This window comes from Hyperolius riggenbachi, chromosome 7 (genome assembly GCF_040937935.1).
Source record: "Hyperolius riggenbachi isolate aHypRig1 chromosome 7, aHypRig1.pri, whole genome shotgun sequence".
Lineage (NCBI taxonomy): Eukaryota > Metazoa > Chordata > Amphibia > Anura > Hyperoliidae > Hyperolius > Hyperolius riggenbachi.
The window spans coordinates 210,085,312-210,102,349 of NC_090652.1; the positions used below are offsets into that span (position 1 = coordinate 210,085,312).

The window sequence follows — 17,038 nt, forward strand, 5'->3', positions numbered from 1 at the left end:
TCATGGAATGCATGCCTAATGAAGAGACTTGTGCTTCAATGTTCCTCTGAGTATTTATAGAAAATGCCAGTATTCATTTATTTTGAAAACCGTTGGTTATTGTTGTGTATGGAGCTGTTAATGTTCTCTTTCCATCTTGTAGTTTCAGCCAGTCATTGAGTCAGAGCACGCAGTCAGTAGTCATCACCTGCATGCTTGAGTCAGGCAAATGGATCAAAAGTAGCACAGTGGTGTAGTGGTTAGCGCTCTCGCCTTGCAGCGCTGGGTCCCTGTTTCAAATCCCAACAAGGTCATCATCTGTAAGGAGTTTGTATGTACTCCCCATGTCTGTGTGGGGTTCCTCCGGGTACTCCAGTTTCCTCCCACATCCCAAAAACATACAGATAAGTTAATTGGCTCCCCCCTAAAATTGACTCGACATACACTGCACGATACATACATAGACATATGACTATGTTAGGAATCCGATTGTGAGCCCCTCTGAGGGACAGTTAAATGATGATGTACTCTGTACAGCGCTGTGTAAGATGTCGGCGCTATATAAATACTAAATCATAATAAAAAATATTGATACAAGTAGAGAATCCATTGGAAATGTATGGCAACTAGAGTCAGCAACTTGCAGAAAAAGCTTTCAATATTTCCACCATAACCAGTTAACTTTCTGTTTAGTCTAATGTTGAAAGCACGTTTATCAGATCTCCTTGATTTTGATCTCCATGCCCCTTATTCAATTCATTTTTTTTCTCCTAAGTTTTCTGTTAGGTTATAGTCTCACACTTTATCAATAAAATGCCGTTTAAAGAGAATCTGTATTGTTAAAATCGCACAAAAGTAAACATACCAGTGCGTTAGGGGACATCTCCTATTACCCTCTGTCACATTTTCGCCGCTCCTCGCCGCATTAAAAGTGGTTAAAAACAGTTTTAAAAAGTTTGTTTATAAACAAACAAAATGGCCACCAAAACAGGAAGTAGGTTGATGTACAGTATGTCCACACATAGAAAATACATTCATACACAAGCAGGCTGTATACAGCCTTCCTTTTGAATCTCAAGAGATCATTTGTGTGTTTCTTTCCCCCTGCAGCTACCTTCCACTGAAGTGTCAGGCTGTTTCTTACTGCAGAGTGCAGACAGCTCTGCCCATATGTAATTCATCAGTATGTGAAAGCCCAGCCAGCTCAGAGGAGGATTTATCCAGCTTGTAAAAGATAAGAGAGAAGCTGCCCTAATCTAAATAATACACAGGCAGTGTGCAGAGAGGGGCCTGGAGGGGGGAGATGCATCACAGAACCACAACACTGAAGAACTTGGCAGCCTTCCAGACACAGGCTGACAAGTCTGACAAGAGAGAGATACGTTGATTTATTACAGAGATGGTGATAGTAGAACGTGCTGCAGTAAGCCAGAACACATTAGAATAGCTTTTGGAACTTGTAGGATGATAAAAAACAGGATGCAATTTTTGTTACGGAGTCTCTTTAAGGCAACAACAAGCAAGAAAATTCTCTGAATAAATTTGGCAGTACTATTTCACATACAGTACTTTTTGGAAGATTTTGAATTGTAGAGTGCTGAAAAGATATTTTAAACAGAGGATGAAAATTTATCTCCTACGAGGAAACTTAAAATATGTGTGTGTGTGTGTTTTTGGTCTTTTTTCTGCACTGCAAGGAACATACTCGGACAAATGACCATGATATTCAGTGGGTAGTTTACATTACATGACCCTGACCAAAAGTTTACATACCAAAGTTCTTAATATTGTGTATTGCCCCCTTTAACATCAACTTGAATTATTTTGTGGTAGTTAAGAATGATGCTTTTTATCTTCTCGGTAAAACTGCCCCTTCTTCCTGGCAAAAAGCCACCAGTTCCCATAAATTCTTGGGCTGTCTTGCATGAACTGCATGTTTTAAAGTTTAAAGATTTGAGGTCAGAAGACTGAGATGGCCACTCCAGAACCATTACTTTATAGCCAGATCGACTTGTTTTTGATCATTGTCATGTTGTAATGTCCAAGAAGTATTGAAACCCGGAGGAAGGAATTTCTAGAGTTATGTGGGCCGCTGGTGCATTGCAACGGCTATAGGTGGCGGCATTAGTAAGTTAACCCCCCTGCTGCGGGCAGCACTATCAAATTTAAATTTAGATTACGAGTATCTACGTACTCTAAGTGCACCACACTATTTCCAAATACGTCCCATGCTCCTCTTTCTGGCAGATGAGTGCTGATTTTCCTCCAGTATTTTTGATAACTTACTATATTCATATTGAAATCAATTTTGACCTAATTTCCTTTGCCTTTGTAGCTCACACATCCCCAAAACATCAGCGACCCACCACCATGTTTCACAGTAAGATTGGTGTACCTGTTTGACATATTGTAAGCGGGATAATTTGTGGCATTTGTATAGTAATGCCTTTCTTCTGGCAACTTGACCACACAGCCCATCTTTCACCAACTGCCTCTTTATTGTGCATTTTGAAACTTGCACATCATTTTTTTTCAGAAAGTCTTTGTATTTCACCTGAAGCTTTTTGTGGGTTTTTCCTTTCATCCTGAACATTTTTGTTTCTGCCAGTTGTGGCTAAAATTATAGTTGGTCTACCTGACTGGAGTTTGGTTTCAACAGAACCCATAATTTTCCACTTCTTAAAGAGACACTGAAGCGAAAAAAAAATAAGATATAGTGAATTGGTTGTGTACTATGAATAATTACTAGATTAGCAGCAAAGAAAATATTCTCATACTTTTATTTTCAGGTATATAGTGTTTTTTCTAACATTGCATCATTCTATAATATGTGCACATTACACAACACTCAGCATTCAAAATGAGTCTTTCAGAGCAGTCTGTGAAGTAATGACCTCTCCTCTGGCAGAGGAAAAGTAAATAGTCCAGGAACAGTTGAGATAATAAAAGTCAGATAACAGCCCTCTCGAAGACTAACTTAGTCGGAGAACTTAATGGCTTGTTTGCATAGAGATAACAACTGGAGTTTCTCAACTCTTCCTGTACTGGAAACAATTACACTGATGTATCTGATCTTAATGTTTTATTTCTTAGCTGTGCTACACATACAAATCATAATATCATCATTTTTTTTTCGCTTCAGTGTCTCTTTAATTAGAGTTTGAACAATGCTGATTGGTATTCTCTATTCCTTGGATATTTTCTTATCAGCTTCCTGTTTTATAGAGTTCAACTACCTGTTCCCGCAGATCCTTTGACATTTATTTTGCTATCCCCATTTTTTTTATAATTGTCTTTATTTTTACTGTCCAGCTTTTTTTGGTGTGGATTTGGTGTGACATAGAGTATTACGCCTAGTTTTAATAGTAACGCTAATGCAGGGGTCTCAAACTCCCGGCCCGCGGGCCATTTGCGGCACTCGATACAATATTTTGTGGCCCTCGCTGGCAAAAGCTTCCTTATAGTTCGCTTCAGTGCTCCCAAGTAATCCACCGCATCCCCGCCGCTAAACGAGGGCTGCAGAGCCCCCAAGTCGCCCGGGGGGCAATCCGCCGACATTTCCTGGAAGGGGCAGAGCTTTCGGCTTCAGCTCTGCCCCTCCTGATGTCAATCGCTGCCTCTCCCCGCCCCTCTCTGTGAAGGAAGAGTGAGAAGGGCGGGCAGAGGTGGCGATGCGCCGCGATTGTGAAATTCCTTATGCGGCCCAGCCTCATCCTGATTTTGCCTCCTGCGGCCCCCCCCCGGTAAATTGAGTTTGAGACCCCTGCTCTAATGCAACCAGAAACTTAATTTATATCACATGTGCCAATCACTGTAGGTTACTGGATAACTGAGATTCTACTGTAAATTATTTGGTTGCATGTTTTTTTTATTCTTACATTTAATCTGTTTATTAAATGGTCATAGCTCTAGTCATCCTGCATATATAATGTGAAGTTGGGTGTTCCTGAAAAGTAAAGAACGCTTGTACATGTCTTGTCTTTGTGGGTTTTTTTAAGTCTGGTGCGTCATTAATGTGAAAGGAAAGGGAGAGCGGTATCAGCTATTTATAGATAGACCTTGCTGTGTCTTGTGAGTTCCGGAGCACAGAATAAAGCTTGGTGTTAGACATCCTAGATTGTTCTCCCAGTAGAACAACAGAACTGTGGATGAAAATTAAAAATTATAGGAAGTGAAAAGACAGCTAATCTATATTATTTTTCCAGTGCAGCAATTAAAAAGTTACATTTGGTATAGACAGTAAAGAGAAATAAAACAATCCCCCTTTCAGTAGGTCTGTACAAGTCTGGCACTGTGCAGAGCCCCATCCAGACATTTGTGTTTCAGCAGCCAAAACCATAGCTCATGATCATGTCAGCTGACAGCCCTGTTTATGCAGATCTATTGGTCTTGGGCGTGCTGCATGACCTGCTTTATGGAGAGGGAGGAGGAAAAGCTGTAGACACCAGCTTATAAGCAGATGGGAACAACCAACTGCCTTTTTTTTTTTTTTTTTTATAGGGGACCCTCACCGCAAAAATGGCGCTGGGAAATTTGGGCGCAGGGTAAAGCCGATTAATGGCTCACCCTGCTCCTGCACCGGCGGCATTAATTACTATTCCCCCTTCAGGCTGCCATGCGAAGTGTGGGAAAGACGTAACTCTGCTGCCAGCTATTGCTTTCACCGGTGCCCAAATTACCTTCTGAGCACCGATATAGCCAAAATTTACATTACAGCCTATGGTGGCACACGGTACACCCAAATTTCAGTCGCCTATTTGTTCTGCTTCACCCTTAACGTTCCCTACCATTTGGTTTAGCCTGAAAATCTGTCATCCCATGAGATAGTCTGTATAAAAATGATTTAATAGCAAACTTAGTGTACCAGAGATTAAAGAAAAAAAAGTTTTATACATACCTGGGGCTTCTTCCAGCACGGATTGCTCCCATGCCGTCGTCCTCCACTGCCTGCAGTTCTGGTACCGGGTTCCATTATTTCCTCCAGTCGTGGCCAGTGTGCGCAAGAGGAAGTGTGCTCTCTACGTATCTCTCCAGCAGCTGGAGGAAGCCCCAGGTATGTAGAACACTTTTTTTTTTTTTTTTTTTTTTTTTTTTTTTAATCTCTGGTTTCCTTTAATAGTATTTCGCATTGTGGATAGCAGGGCTGTGGAGTCAGTACATTTATCTAATGAATTGCAACACAGCCTGTTCAATCAACCATGTAAGGCAGAGGAGCGTGCACTGAGCCTGAGGAATGGGCAGATTTCTTGAGTGATTATCCTATCTATGGGAACACATGAGAACGGTTTTCTGGTCTGTATTGTAAAGTAAACTCAAGACTAAAATGGATTATTTTCTTTCCTCTGCAGATTGTTCTTTAAAGGTTGATTTGGATACTGCATACTGGACATAAAACTCATCCTTCAGTGAAGCGGAGAGGTTGGGAGGCAGAAAACACAGGACGCCATGGCCAGCAGGGGGAGCTCAAGGGCTAATGGAGTGGGCCAGACAAAAATCTGTCAGTTCAAGCTTGTGCTACTGGGAGACATGGCGGTGGGCAAGTCCAGCCTTGTATTGCGTTTTGTCAAGGGTCAGTTTGATGAATTCCAAGAGACCACTATAGGAGGTAAGATGTGCTACCAACATTTGTCTTAAAGGGAACCAGAGAGGAACGGGGGGGGTGAAAAAAGAAAAAGATTTTATACATACCTGGGGCTTCTTCCAGCCCCATAAGCCTGAATCGCTCCCACGCCGCCGTTCTCAGCTTCCTGGATCCGCCGGTACCGGGCCCGTCACTTCCGGCGGACGCGGCCAATTGTCCGCATCACAGGGGCTCCCTCCATACATGTACGCATGCGGCTGCGCAGTTAGCAGCCACATGCGTATCTGTATGGGAAGAGCACCCTGTGATGCGGAGAATTGGCCGCGTCCGCCGGCCGACTCGCGGCAATGACGGGACCCGGTGGCGGCGGATCCAGGCAGCGGAGGACGGCGGCGTGGGAGCGATCCGTGCGTATGGGGCTGGAGGAAGCCCCAGGTATGTATATTGCATCCTCTCTGGTTCCCTTTAATAATAGTCTGAGAAGTACAAATGTTTAAATGTTTGATTTATGGGATAGTTAGAACCAACCTTCAGCCCTTAACAGTAGAAATCCTCACACATTTTGGTACAGCTTTAAATACCAGAAGGTAGTCTACCATGTAAAATGTCTATGTTCATCCCAAAATACTGGCATGGATATGGTCCTTTAACCCTCTGGGCGATACAATTAGATCGCCCAGGAGGGGGCGCAGCACTTTTTTTTTAAAAAAAATTTTATTTTTTAAATCATGTAGCGAGCCCTGGGCTCGCTACATGATAGCCGCTGCGCAGCGGCATCCCCCCACCCACTCCGATCGCCTTTGGCGATCAGAGTAAGCAGGAAATCCCGTTCAGAACGGGATTTCCTGCTGGGCTTCCCCAGTCACCAGGGCGACCGGGTGGGATGACGTCATGGACGTCGTGACGTCAGAGGGAGTCCCCATCCACCCTTCAGCGCTGCCTGGTACTGATTGACCAGGCTGCGCAAGGGGTCGGGGAGGGGGGGCTGCGCGGCACGGCGGGGATCGGCGGCGAGCTGCGGCGATCGGAAGTTACACGCAGCTAGCAAAGTGCTAGCTGCGTGTAACAAAAAAAATTATGCAAATCGGCCCACCAGGGCCTGAGAACTCCTCCTGCGCGATATACCCCGAGCTCAGCTCGGGATTATCACCCAGGAGGTTAAAGAGAACACTGGTCGAAGTTCTGGTTCAAAAATGCATGCTTGCCTAAGGAGATGGAAGCATTTAGATCCTAATGAGACTTCCCTCACTGTCCTCTGTTTCCCCGTTGCGCCCCCCCCCCCCCCCCCCCCCCCATTGCCTCTCACAGACCTTCCAGCTGATTGGGGCCTTACTCCTCTTCTAGCTTGATTGCGGTAGTGCCTGCGCAGCAGCGCCCTTACTTATACGGGTGCAGCTCCAATAAGAAAGAGTACAGACAACCCTTGTTGGTAATCTTTGGAGGGTCTGTGATGGGGGACCAGAGGACAGCAAGGGAAGTCTGATTAGGATCCAGAGGTTTCCCCTTCTTAGGCAAGTATGTAATTTCGTACGTGAGCTTCAGCTCAGGCATACTTTTATTTTTATTTTTTAAGGAGTGGTGGGTGGCCGTATTTGAAGTCTGTTTATTTCATTGTCATCCAGCCTGCAGCCCAGTTTATGAACATGCTGGGACACTTTGGGCACCTTTGGGAGACGAGTTTGTATGTAGGGTACATTACTGCAAGGCAGCTGAGCACAGACACCTTATTCTGTATCTAAAGTGCAGACTGGTGGATAAGGTACAAAACTATACCACATAAAAGCACCACTCCAGGCACAGATGTTTTGCCAGATCTATTTCTATTTTTTATTTGCTTCAGGATTAGCTAATGCCAGATAAATCGCTCATAAAGTACCTGATCAGGTGCTCGGAAATGTCACTTCCCTCTTCCTGTACGAAAGCCTGTCTGCGCCATAGGCTGCAAAAGTCTTCTTGGAAAGATTCATCCTGCCCCCTTCCTGTTTGAGGAGTTGGAAAATGCAATACCACAAATCCTCAAGTCTGTCTCGCTAAACTTCGCTAGCTCAGGTCACGTGATCAAACTGAAGGCTCACTTTGCTCAAAAAGTTACCATTTCAGCACTCTGATTACGAAGGTGATATTTTCAGATGTGTGCCTGGTAATGGGCTTTAAACAATTAGGTCAGGCCAGCCTGTAGCTGAAACAATCCTCTGCACAGTAAATAGAATTACAATTGCAGACTTGCACAATCCTGTAACGGTTTCAAAGCCTGTTTCTGTCACAAAGGTACAGTCATCACTCTCACAGAGAAAGCACATAAGTGAGTTAAACCTATAGAAAGGGAAACGTACTGTTCCAGAAACAAAACTAAGCTTAACTGCCACATGGCAGCAATTCCTATATCATTAAGCAGATTATTTTCTCCATTAACATACCTATCCACCATTGTCTTTTTTTTATTTTTTTTTATGGGCTCCTTGTAGAAGGAGGTATTGTGATATTTAGGATGGTACTGAAGTTTCCAGTGTGAAACTTATTGTAGTAGACCAAACAATACCCTGTAAGGCTGAAGGGTCTCTCTATAAATGTCCACCATAGAAAATTGAATCCGTGACCTGGAATAAGCAGGCAGCACCTAGTCTGTGTGTAGTCTGGATTTGTGAGTCAAGAAGTGTGAAAAGCAGAGGATCATCAGTACAGCCATGCCACTAGCATATTTTTAGGTCTACACTTAAGGCCAGTTACACATTACAACGCGTGCAGGAGAACGGCTCCTGCACGTGTTGCGGCGTGTCGGGAATCTGCGGTGCGACGCTGAGTAGCGGCGGTAGTATCAATTATCCCGACAGGGAAACACTGATTCCCAACCATTAAATGCACCGGGATGCGTCGTACTGCAACGCATCGAAACTCAGCGTCGGGTGTGAAAGGTAAAATGAAAGTCTATGGACTGGTGTGAAAGAGCCCTTAAAGAGAATCTGTATTGTTAAAATCACACAAAAGTAAACATACCAGTGTGTTAGGGGACATCTCCTATTACCCTCTGTCACAATTTCGCCACTCCCCGCCGCATTAAAAGTAGTCAAAAACAGTTTTAAAAAGTTTGTTTGTAAACAAACAAAATGGCCACCAAAACAGGAAGTAGGTTGATGTACAGTATGTCCACACATAGAAAATACATCCATACACAAGCAGGCTGTATACAGCTTTCCTTTTGAATCTCAAGAGATCATTTGTGTGTTTCTTTCCCCCTGCAGCTCGCTGAAGAGTTACAAGCTGATTGTTTCTTCTTGCAGACAGCTCTGCCCTATTGTCTGTAATTCTGCAGTATGTGACACATCAGTATGTGAACAGAGGATTTATCCAGCTTGTAAAAGATAAGAGAGCAGAGAAAAGCTGGCTAATGTAAATAACACACACACATACACGGGAGTGTGCATAGAGGGGGCATGCATAGCAGATCACACTGAAGAGTTGGCAGCCTTCCAGACACAGGACGACAAGTCCGACAGGGGAGAAATAAGCTGATTTATTACAGAGATGGTGATAGTAGAAAGTGCTGCAGTAAGCCAGAGCACATTATAATAGGTTTAGGAACCTGTAGGATGGTAGAAAACACAATAACATTTTTGTTAGAGTCCCTTTAATCCTCCATATATCCATTGTTTTAAAGTAAACTTGAGGGGAATAAAATAAAAGCATTTATACTTACTTGGGACTATTCCCCCTCCCCCCTCAGGCCCTGTGCTCCCTCTGTCTCCCCATGCTGATGTGATCCGCTGACCAGCCCGGTACATTAGTTCAGTCGCGCACAGTCATGCATGCGCAGCCTGGCTGCTCATGCACATTCATTGTGCTTAAGTGGTCTGGATTGTCTTGCAACTGGGGCATGCGCGTGGCTGGGCTGCGAATGTACTACTGTACTAAACGTACTGGGCTGGCCAGCTGAGGATCGGAGCAGCCCAGGAGGACAGTGAGGGGCCTGAAGGGGACTTCAGGATGCACCAGGTAAGTGGAAGTGCTTTCATTTTATTCCTCTTATGTACACTTTAATTTGAACACGTAAAGTCATAGATTGGGATCAAATGAACTATACTGCCAGCGTGCAGACACCTTTTCATGCTTGAAACTGGTAGGTTCTGTGGACCTTTTTCTGTGCACCTCAAAAGCCAGTAAAGGCTCTTTGTGCAGGTTTTAACTACATACACAAGCGTCGTGAGAGGGGGGGGGGGGCGTCCCGTACTTGGTGGGGTGACCCCGGCAGCCCTGAGCGCTGAGGGAGGGGGTGTGCTATAATGGATGTGATAGTCAGCCGCAGGGAGGGCAGCCCGACCTCTCCCTCCCTTCCTCTCCCCGGGCCGCCCTCCGTGCTCCCCTCTCCGACTGCAGAGTTAGCGCAGGGAAGAGCTGTAAATAGTTAGAATTCACCTCCTTGAAACAGCGTGTGTATCGTCGTCTATGCAAGAGGAGGAGGAAATCGGCGGCGAGTGAGCGACGATTGGAACCAGGGAGGGGAGTTCTATTTACAGCGCTTCCCAGTGCAAACTCTGCAGACCGAGGGGGGAGCATGGAGGGCGGCTCGGGGAGAGGAAGGGAGGGAGAGGTCGGGCTGCCATCCCCACGGCTGGCTTTCCCTGCCATTATGGAGAGGGGGTACATACCCACCTACCCTATACTGGGGGGCAGCTACCTAATCTAACCTATACTGGGGGGCAGCTACCAATCTAACCTATACTGGGGGGCAGCTACCAATCTAACCTATACTGGGGGGCAGCTACCTAATCTAACCTGTAATGGGGGGCAGCTACCTAATCTAACCTGTAATGGTGGGTGGGCAGCTACCTAATCTAACCTATACTGGGGGGCAGCTACCTAATCTAACCTATACTGGGAGGGGGGCAGCTACCTAATCTAACCTATACTGGGAGGGGGGCAGCTACCTAATCTAACCTATACTAGGGGGGGGGGCAGCTACCTAATCTAACCTATACAGGGGGGCAGCTATCTAATCTAACCTATACAGGGGGGCACCTACCTAATCTATACTGGGGGGCAGCTACTAATCTAACCTATACTGGGGGGCAGCTACCAATCTAACCTATACTGGGGGGCAGCTACCTAATCTAATCTGTAATGGGGGGCAGCTACCTAATCTAATCTGTAATGGGGGGCAGCTACCTAATCTAACCTATACTTGGGGCACCTACCTAATCTAACCTATACTTGGGGCACCTACCTAATCTAACCTATACTTGGGGCACCTACCTAATCTAACCTATACTTGGGGCACCTACCTAATCTAACCTATACTTGGGGCACCTACCTAATCTAACCTATACTTGGGGCACCTACCTAATCTAACCTATACTTGGGGCACCTACCTAATCTAACCTATACTTGGGGCACCTACCTAATCTAACCTATACTTGGGGCACCTACCTAATCTAACCTATACTTGGGGCACCTACCTATGTAATCTATAGTGAGGCACCTACCTATCTAACCTATACTGTGGGCACCTACCTATCTAACCTATACTGGGGGCACCTACTTATCTAACCTGTATTGGGGGCACCTACCTGCCTAGCTAGCCTATACTGGTGACAACTATACTGGCTATCTATATTGGAGGCACCTACCTAACTAACTTATACTGGGGGCACCTACCTATCTAACCTATGCTGGGGGCAACTATTCTGGCTACCTATATTAGCCCACTGCCTTACTGTTAGTTACATTACAGTTAGCCCGCCCATGTGATGTCATGGCCACACCCATTTTTGCTGCGGCGCGCTTCGCTTTTTTGTGGGGGTGGTGTCTGTAAATTATCCGCACCGGGTGTCAAATACCCTAGCTACGCCACTGAGTACATACACATTTAGATGCCGTCCATGTGCATTTTGTATGCATTATTATATGGCTGCGGGCCTACAAAAGGGGGAAAGAATACTACAGGCTCAAATTTTATTATGCATACAGCACTGCATTTGATGTGAACAGCCATTGACCTACATTGATGTACATGAGCTGCCAGCCACATGTTCCTCAGCTACAGAGCTCACAGACTCTCCGAAAGGCACACATTATTTACATTCTACACGCTGCCCAGATCAATCTCTCCCTTCACCCTGCATTCCAGATTCAGGCAGAGGGCAGATAATTAAAAGCTAAATCTTCTCCCTGCAGACGTAACTTTCATCCTCTTCATCTCCGTCTCCTAAATACTCAGCCGGGAGACGCTGTAAACACTCCACATTTTTAGCATTCGGACTATAAGACGTACTCCCTTTCTCCCCCTAGTTTGGGGGGAGAAAAAGTGCGTCTTATAGTCCGAAAAATACGGTAGGTGCCCACTGGGGAAAGTTAAGCGTTAGGCACCATGAAGGGGTTAAAAGTTTGGCACCACCATGGGAAGGTTTTGTGTGTGAGTAAGAAAAGTTTAGGTCATAGTTAAAATATTGGTACTTATTACAAATATTCTACTACCGCTATCCTGCTTCATTTTAACAAGATGCCTTTTTCAAATGTATGCTGCAAGTCTACTGCAGCTGCACTAATGAACACAGTGTGTGTCATCCCCCCTCCATTCAGAGATCGTCAGACAGAAGTGATGCCGGGTTAAGTATCTTTTACCTGTCCTCATTCCACTGACTATCACTGTTCCCTCTGTGCACCATCGCACCAGGTCCTTTCGGCAGTACTACACTGGCTGCTGTGATGCAGAGGGGATTTTGATTGTTGGTGGAATGAGGAGATATATTTACCCAGCATGCTCTCTTCTGCCAATCTCTGCATATGGGGGGTGGAGGGGTGACCACTAGACAGACTGGAAGCTTATGAGGACACCAGGAATATATTTTCACCAAAGGCAAAAAAAGGGGGCTACAAGTAACCACTACGACAAAAAAAGCGATGAATAGTCTCTACAGCGACAAATATTGGCTACTAATAGCCACTCTAAAAAAATTAGCGGCTAATAGTCTCTATAAGGAACATGATTGGCTGGGAGCATTCGTGCACTAGATATTGGCTACATTGTAGCCAACTCCGGGCTTTCTAAATTTCCAGCCTGGCTTGGCCAGTTAATTAGTGGGTTTAGTGTTAGGTGGAGGTGGAGGGAAGTTAGTGTGAGGTGTAGATAGGGAGAAGTCAGTGTTAAGGTGCGTACACACGCACTACATGTGGCAACGACTGGTCCGTCAGACCCTCCCGCTGGGCGGACGCTCAGCGGATCGTTCAGATACAGCCTTATCAGTCCGCCGACAGCGCGTACACACGCGCTACTGTTGGCTAAAAGTCCGCCCAGCGGGAGGGTCTAACGGACCCGTCGTTGGCGGCCGTAGTGCGTGTGTATGCACCTTTAGGAGTGCGGGGTTAGTGTTGGACAAAGATGGGGTAGGGTTAGTGTGAGAATTAGGGTACAGAGGGACAGTACAATATTGGTATAATTACTATTATACTACTTTTTTTTTTTTTTTTGCGCGCGCGCGCGAAAGAGGTCATTTAAGGGATTGCTTTTCTTTTTCTCTTGGTGATAGTGGAGTTTTACTTGTAAACTTTTCCAAGAAGGAGTTCCTGAAGTTGTTTTCTGATGGCAATTTCTCCTTGTCATTGGCAAAGGTTGTGGTAAACACTAGGCTCGACGTCACTTTTGTTGCAATTTAACACCTGCTTCCAGACAGAAATAAGCTTGGCAGCTTTCCTGCAGTTACACACAGGCTGTTATCCTTGACTTGAAGTGGATGATGCTGGCAATCGTGCAACAGATTAGCTGCCTTTTCTCACATAACCATATTCACCGTTTGGCAGAATGTTATCGCTTGTAGTGACTAGTTGTAGGTCTGCATAGCTTTACTTTAGGCTAGGTTTCCATTTATGTGAAAATGGGCCGATTCCCCGACCACGAATTTGGATGGAATTTGGCAGCCTATAGAAGTCTATGCAGAGCATCCGAATTCGTGGCTGGAGAAAAATCTGAGGCCCTGCAGCATAATGATCGCGTCACCCGTCTAAATCCCGCAGCCGTGCATAGCCCAGCTAGAAGGATTCTTCAGCGAGACACGTCACAGCTGTGCCGGCATCACGTCTCGCAAGACGCATGCCGAGCGCAGTAGAAACAAGCTCTTAAAGGACCACTCCAGCAAAAAAGTAAGCAGTTAAAATCTAACAGAACTGGCAGGTTTTGGACTAGTCCATTCTCCTCATGGGGTATTTCCAGGGTTTTCAAGCAATACCAGTTGCCTGGTTAGCCTGCTGCTCCCTTTAATACTTTTAGCCATAGACACTGAATAAGCATTAAGTAAATCAAGCTTTTCTGACATTAATGTCAGATCTGACAATATTAGCTAAATGTATCTGGTGTGCGATTCACACTACTCCAGCCAAATAGACCAGCAAGGGCTGCCAGGCAACTGTTATTGTTTAAAAAGAAAGAAATATGGCAGCCTTCATATCTTTCTCAGTTCAGTTGCCCCTTAAAACCATTTCAGCCCGTGGGGATTTTTCACCGTATACAACAGAGCAATTTTCACCTCCCATTCATTCACCAATAACTGTAACTTATCACATGGAATTGATCTATATCTTTTTTTTTTTTTTTTCCGCCCCCAATTAGGCTTTCTTTGGGTGGTACATTTTGCTAAGAATTATTTTTTTCTAAATGCATTTTCACAGGAATATTAAGAAAAAATATGGAAAAAATTCAATATTTCTCCGTTTTCGGCCATTATAGTTTTAAAATAATACATGCTACCATAATTAAAACCTATGTATTATTATTTGCCGATTTGCCTCGGTTATTACATTATTTAAATTTTGTCCCTATCACAATGTATGGCGCCAATACTTTATATGGAAATAAAGGTGCATTTTTTCAGTTTTGTGTCCATCACTGTTTACAAGCTTATAATTTAAAATTTTTTTGTAATATACCCTCTTCACATGCATATTTAAAAAGTTTAAGCCATTAGGTAACTATTTGTTTTGGGGGTTTTTTTGTATTTTTGTTTTGTTTCCCTTTAAAAATTTTATTTGGGTAATTTTTGGTGTGGGAGTTAGTTAATTTTAAATGTAATAATGTGTGTTTATTTTATTTAAAAAAGTATGTAGATGTAGTTTTACTATTTTGCCACAAGGTGGTCACAGTGAGATTTTTTTTTTTTTCAAAGCACTAAGGGAAACTTTTTTTTTTTTCTTCAGAAAGACCGCGGCCTCTGATGAGAAACAGTTGTTTTTTCTGCTGGGGACTTAGATCAATGAACGGGAACCATGTTCCCATTCATTGATCTCCGGGCAACCGGGGGGCGGCACGTCCAGGCAGCATAAATGGTTAAGGTGAACCTGAAGTCAAAATATTTGTTAAAACAAAAGGGATATTGGCAGCCAACAATAGTGTAGTATGTTGAAGTGATAGAATGAAATCAATGTGAATGAATACTCACAAGGAAGGCTTACTGCCAAGGCAAATGGAAAACTCCCCTGCAGGCTTGTGTAGATACGTACAAGAGGAATCTGTGCGGGAGACATGGGCATAGGATACAGCCGGCATATGGCTGATCCTGCTGCTGCACAAGTCCCAGCCGTGTTAAATACTATTCCCCCTCCAGGCTGCCATGGATGGTGGGGAATGAAATAATTCTGCTTGCAGCAATTATTGTGTTTTTAAAAGTAACTTCAGCTCCGTCTTCTGACGGCGCCGAAGTTACTCCCTGTGCGCCCCATTCTCCTGCGCTGGATTCACTGTGTTCATGTGTAGATATCCTCGGGAGGCACTGCATAACAAGAATTAAACCACTTCCCAATGAATCCAGAGAATGCAAAGAACCGGGGCTCAACCAGTGATGAAGTATTCACAAAATAATTTTTTATTTTAAGCAGAATACAGTGATGGTGATGAGGCTTACTTGAATATGAATTTACTGATGCTTGGCTTCAGTGATGGAAAAGGGAAGGTGACAAATGAGGTGACAGGATATGGGATCAATGGGGCACGTAGTGGGATGTGTATTAGATGGGAGAAGAAAGGGTTTGCTCAGTTCATTGAGAAAGCCGTTAGAGGTGAGAACTGGGGGCTTTCCATCACTATTCTCAGTCAGCTATTTTTTCTTAATTGCCAGGTATTTTCAAGCTGCCATTTTTGGCAACCATACAACTATACAGTGATGATTAGATTACTCCACTTGGAACATCCCCAAACCCTGCTAAACTGGAGTTTTACTTCAGACCTGATTCTGTTACAGACCAGCTCTTTGCCTTTGTTCTTCATTATGTTAATTTTAAACTCCACTCTAATTTGTTTATACTTTAGTTTTCGAGTGTAATCACTACCATATTATGGGCATATTGTATTAATTTCCAACTGGTAACCTATCTTTTAATGTTTTTGTTTCTAGCTGCATTTTTAGCTCAGTCTGTGTGTCTGGATGATACAACAGTAAAGTTTGAAATCTGGGACACTGCTGGACAGGAAAGATATCACAGCCTTGCCCCCATGTACTACAGAGGAGCCCAGGCTGCCATTGTGGTGTTTGATATCACTAAACCGGTAAGAATATGCTTTAGAATAGGAGGTTTTAAGCTAAACTTCATCTCTAGAGGTGCATGATCTTAAATATCCTCACCTTATCTAAGCAGAGTTGTCTTCATGTGTCCACTTAGACCACATGGCTGTGTTCTGATTTTCCATGTGTTTGGATTTATAGAACATTTAACCATCATACTGCCACAGGTGGCAAGTTTGTATTACTCCAGAAATCTTACTAACTATACTTCTCTTGTACATAATTCATGATTTGCTCTTGGTAACTGCTGCCTAAATACTGTAATGTTTTATGTTGTCCTGTGGGACTTGTCACAAAATACCATTGTTTCCGCTATGTACTGTAAAGTAAAATAGTCTTTGCCAACCACACTAATAGTTCATCACATCAGAAACTGAAAGTGCCATTATTGCTATCCAGTAAGTAATGCAATTGAATGCTGTTTGTGAACATTTTTAATTTGTGTGAAGAACCTAAAAGAAAAAGGGGAGAGGGTTTAAAGCAGGGGTCCCCAACCTGGGGGCCGCGGCCCCCTTGGTGGTCCCTGGGCAGTTTTTCTGAGGGGCCGAGTGTATATACTACACTCACAATCGGGGGAGAAAAGGCAGGAGGGGGACTGCCGCCGCCACTAACCACGACCCCCAAATCCCCGCCCCCCTCCCCCGGGCCCCAGAGAAAAGTTTGGTCGGTATAGGGGGCCCCGGGCTCAAAAAGGTTGGGGACCCCTGGTTTAAAGGATCAGTAAATGTCAAGTTACATATAAAACATAGCTTTTAATTACTATATTAATAATTGGTCACATGTAACAAAATTATATTAAGTCCTTATTGCACATTTGTTACAATCGGCTGCCTAACGCACGTATTGCGGTCTATAACATGGTCACCTCTTCAGAGGCCTTATATTGTAAGAATGCAGTACATGAAGACGGACAGTTAAAACCATAGGTTAGTACAGC

General features: G+C 44.2%; 1 protein-coding gene across 2 annotated transcripts in view; it reads left to right on the forward strand.

The window, feature by feature from the left end:
* The window catches only part of LOC137524793 (ras-related protein Rab-5B-like), an 81,741-nt gene that overhangs the window by 49,637 nt on the left and 15,066 nt on the right, over positions 1-17,038 (forward strand). For both annotated transcript variants that reach the window (XM_068245093.1, XM_068245095.1), the window contains exons 2-3: positions 5,328-5,584; positions 15,934-16,085. In XM_068245093.1, the coding sequence (XP_068101194.1) occupies positions 5,425-5,584; positions 15,934-16,085 (312 nt within the window). In that variant the 5' untranslated portion in view covers positions 5,328-5,424. The remainder of the gene's footprint in view (positions 1-5,327; positions 5,585-15,933; positions 16,086-17,038) is intronic.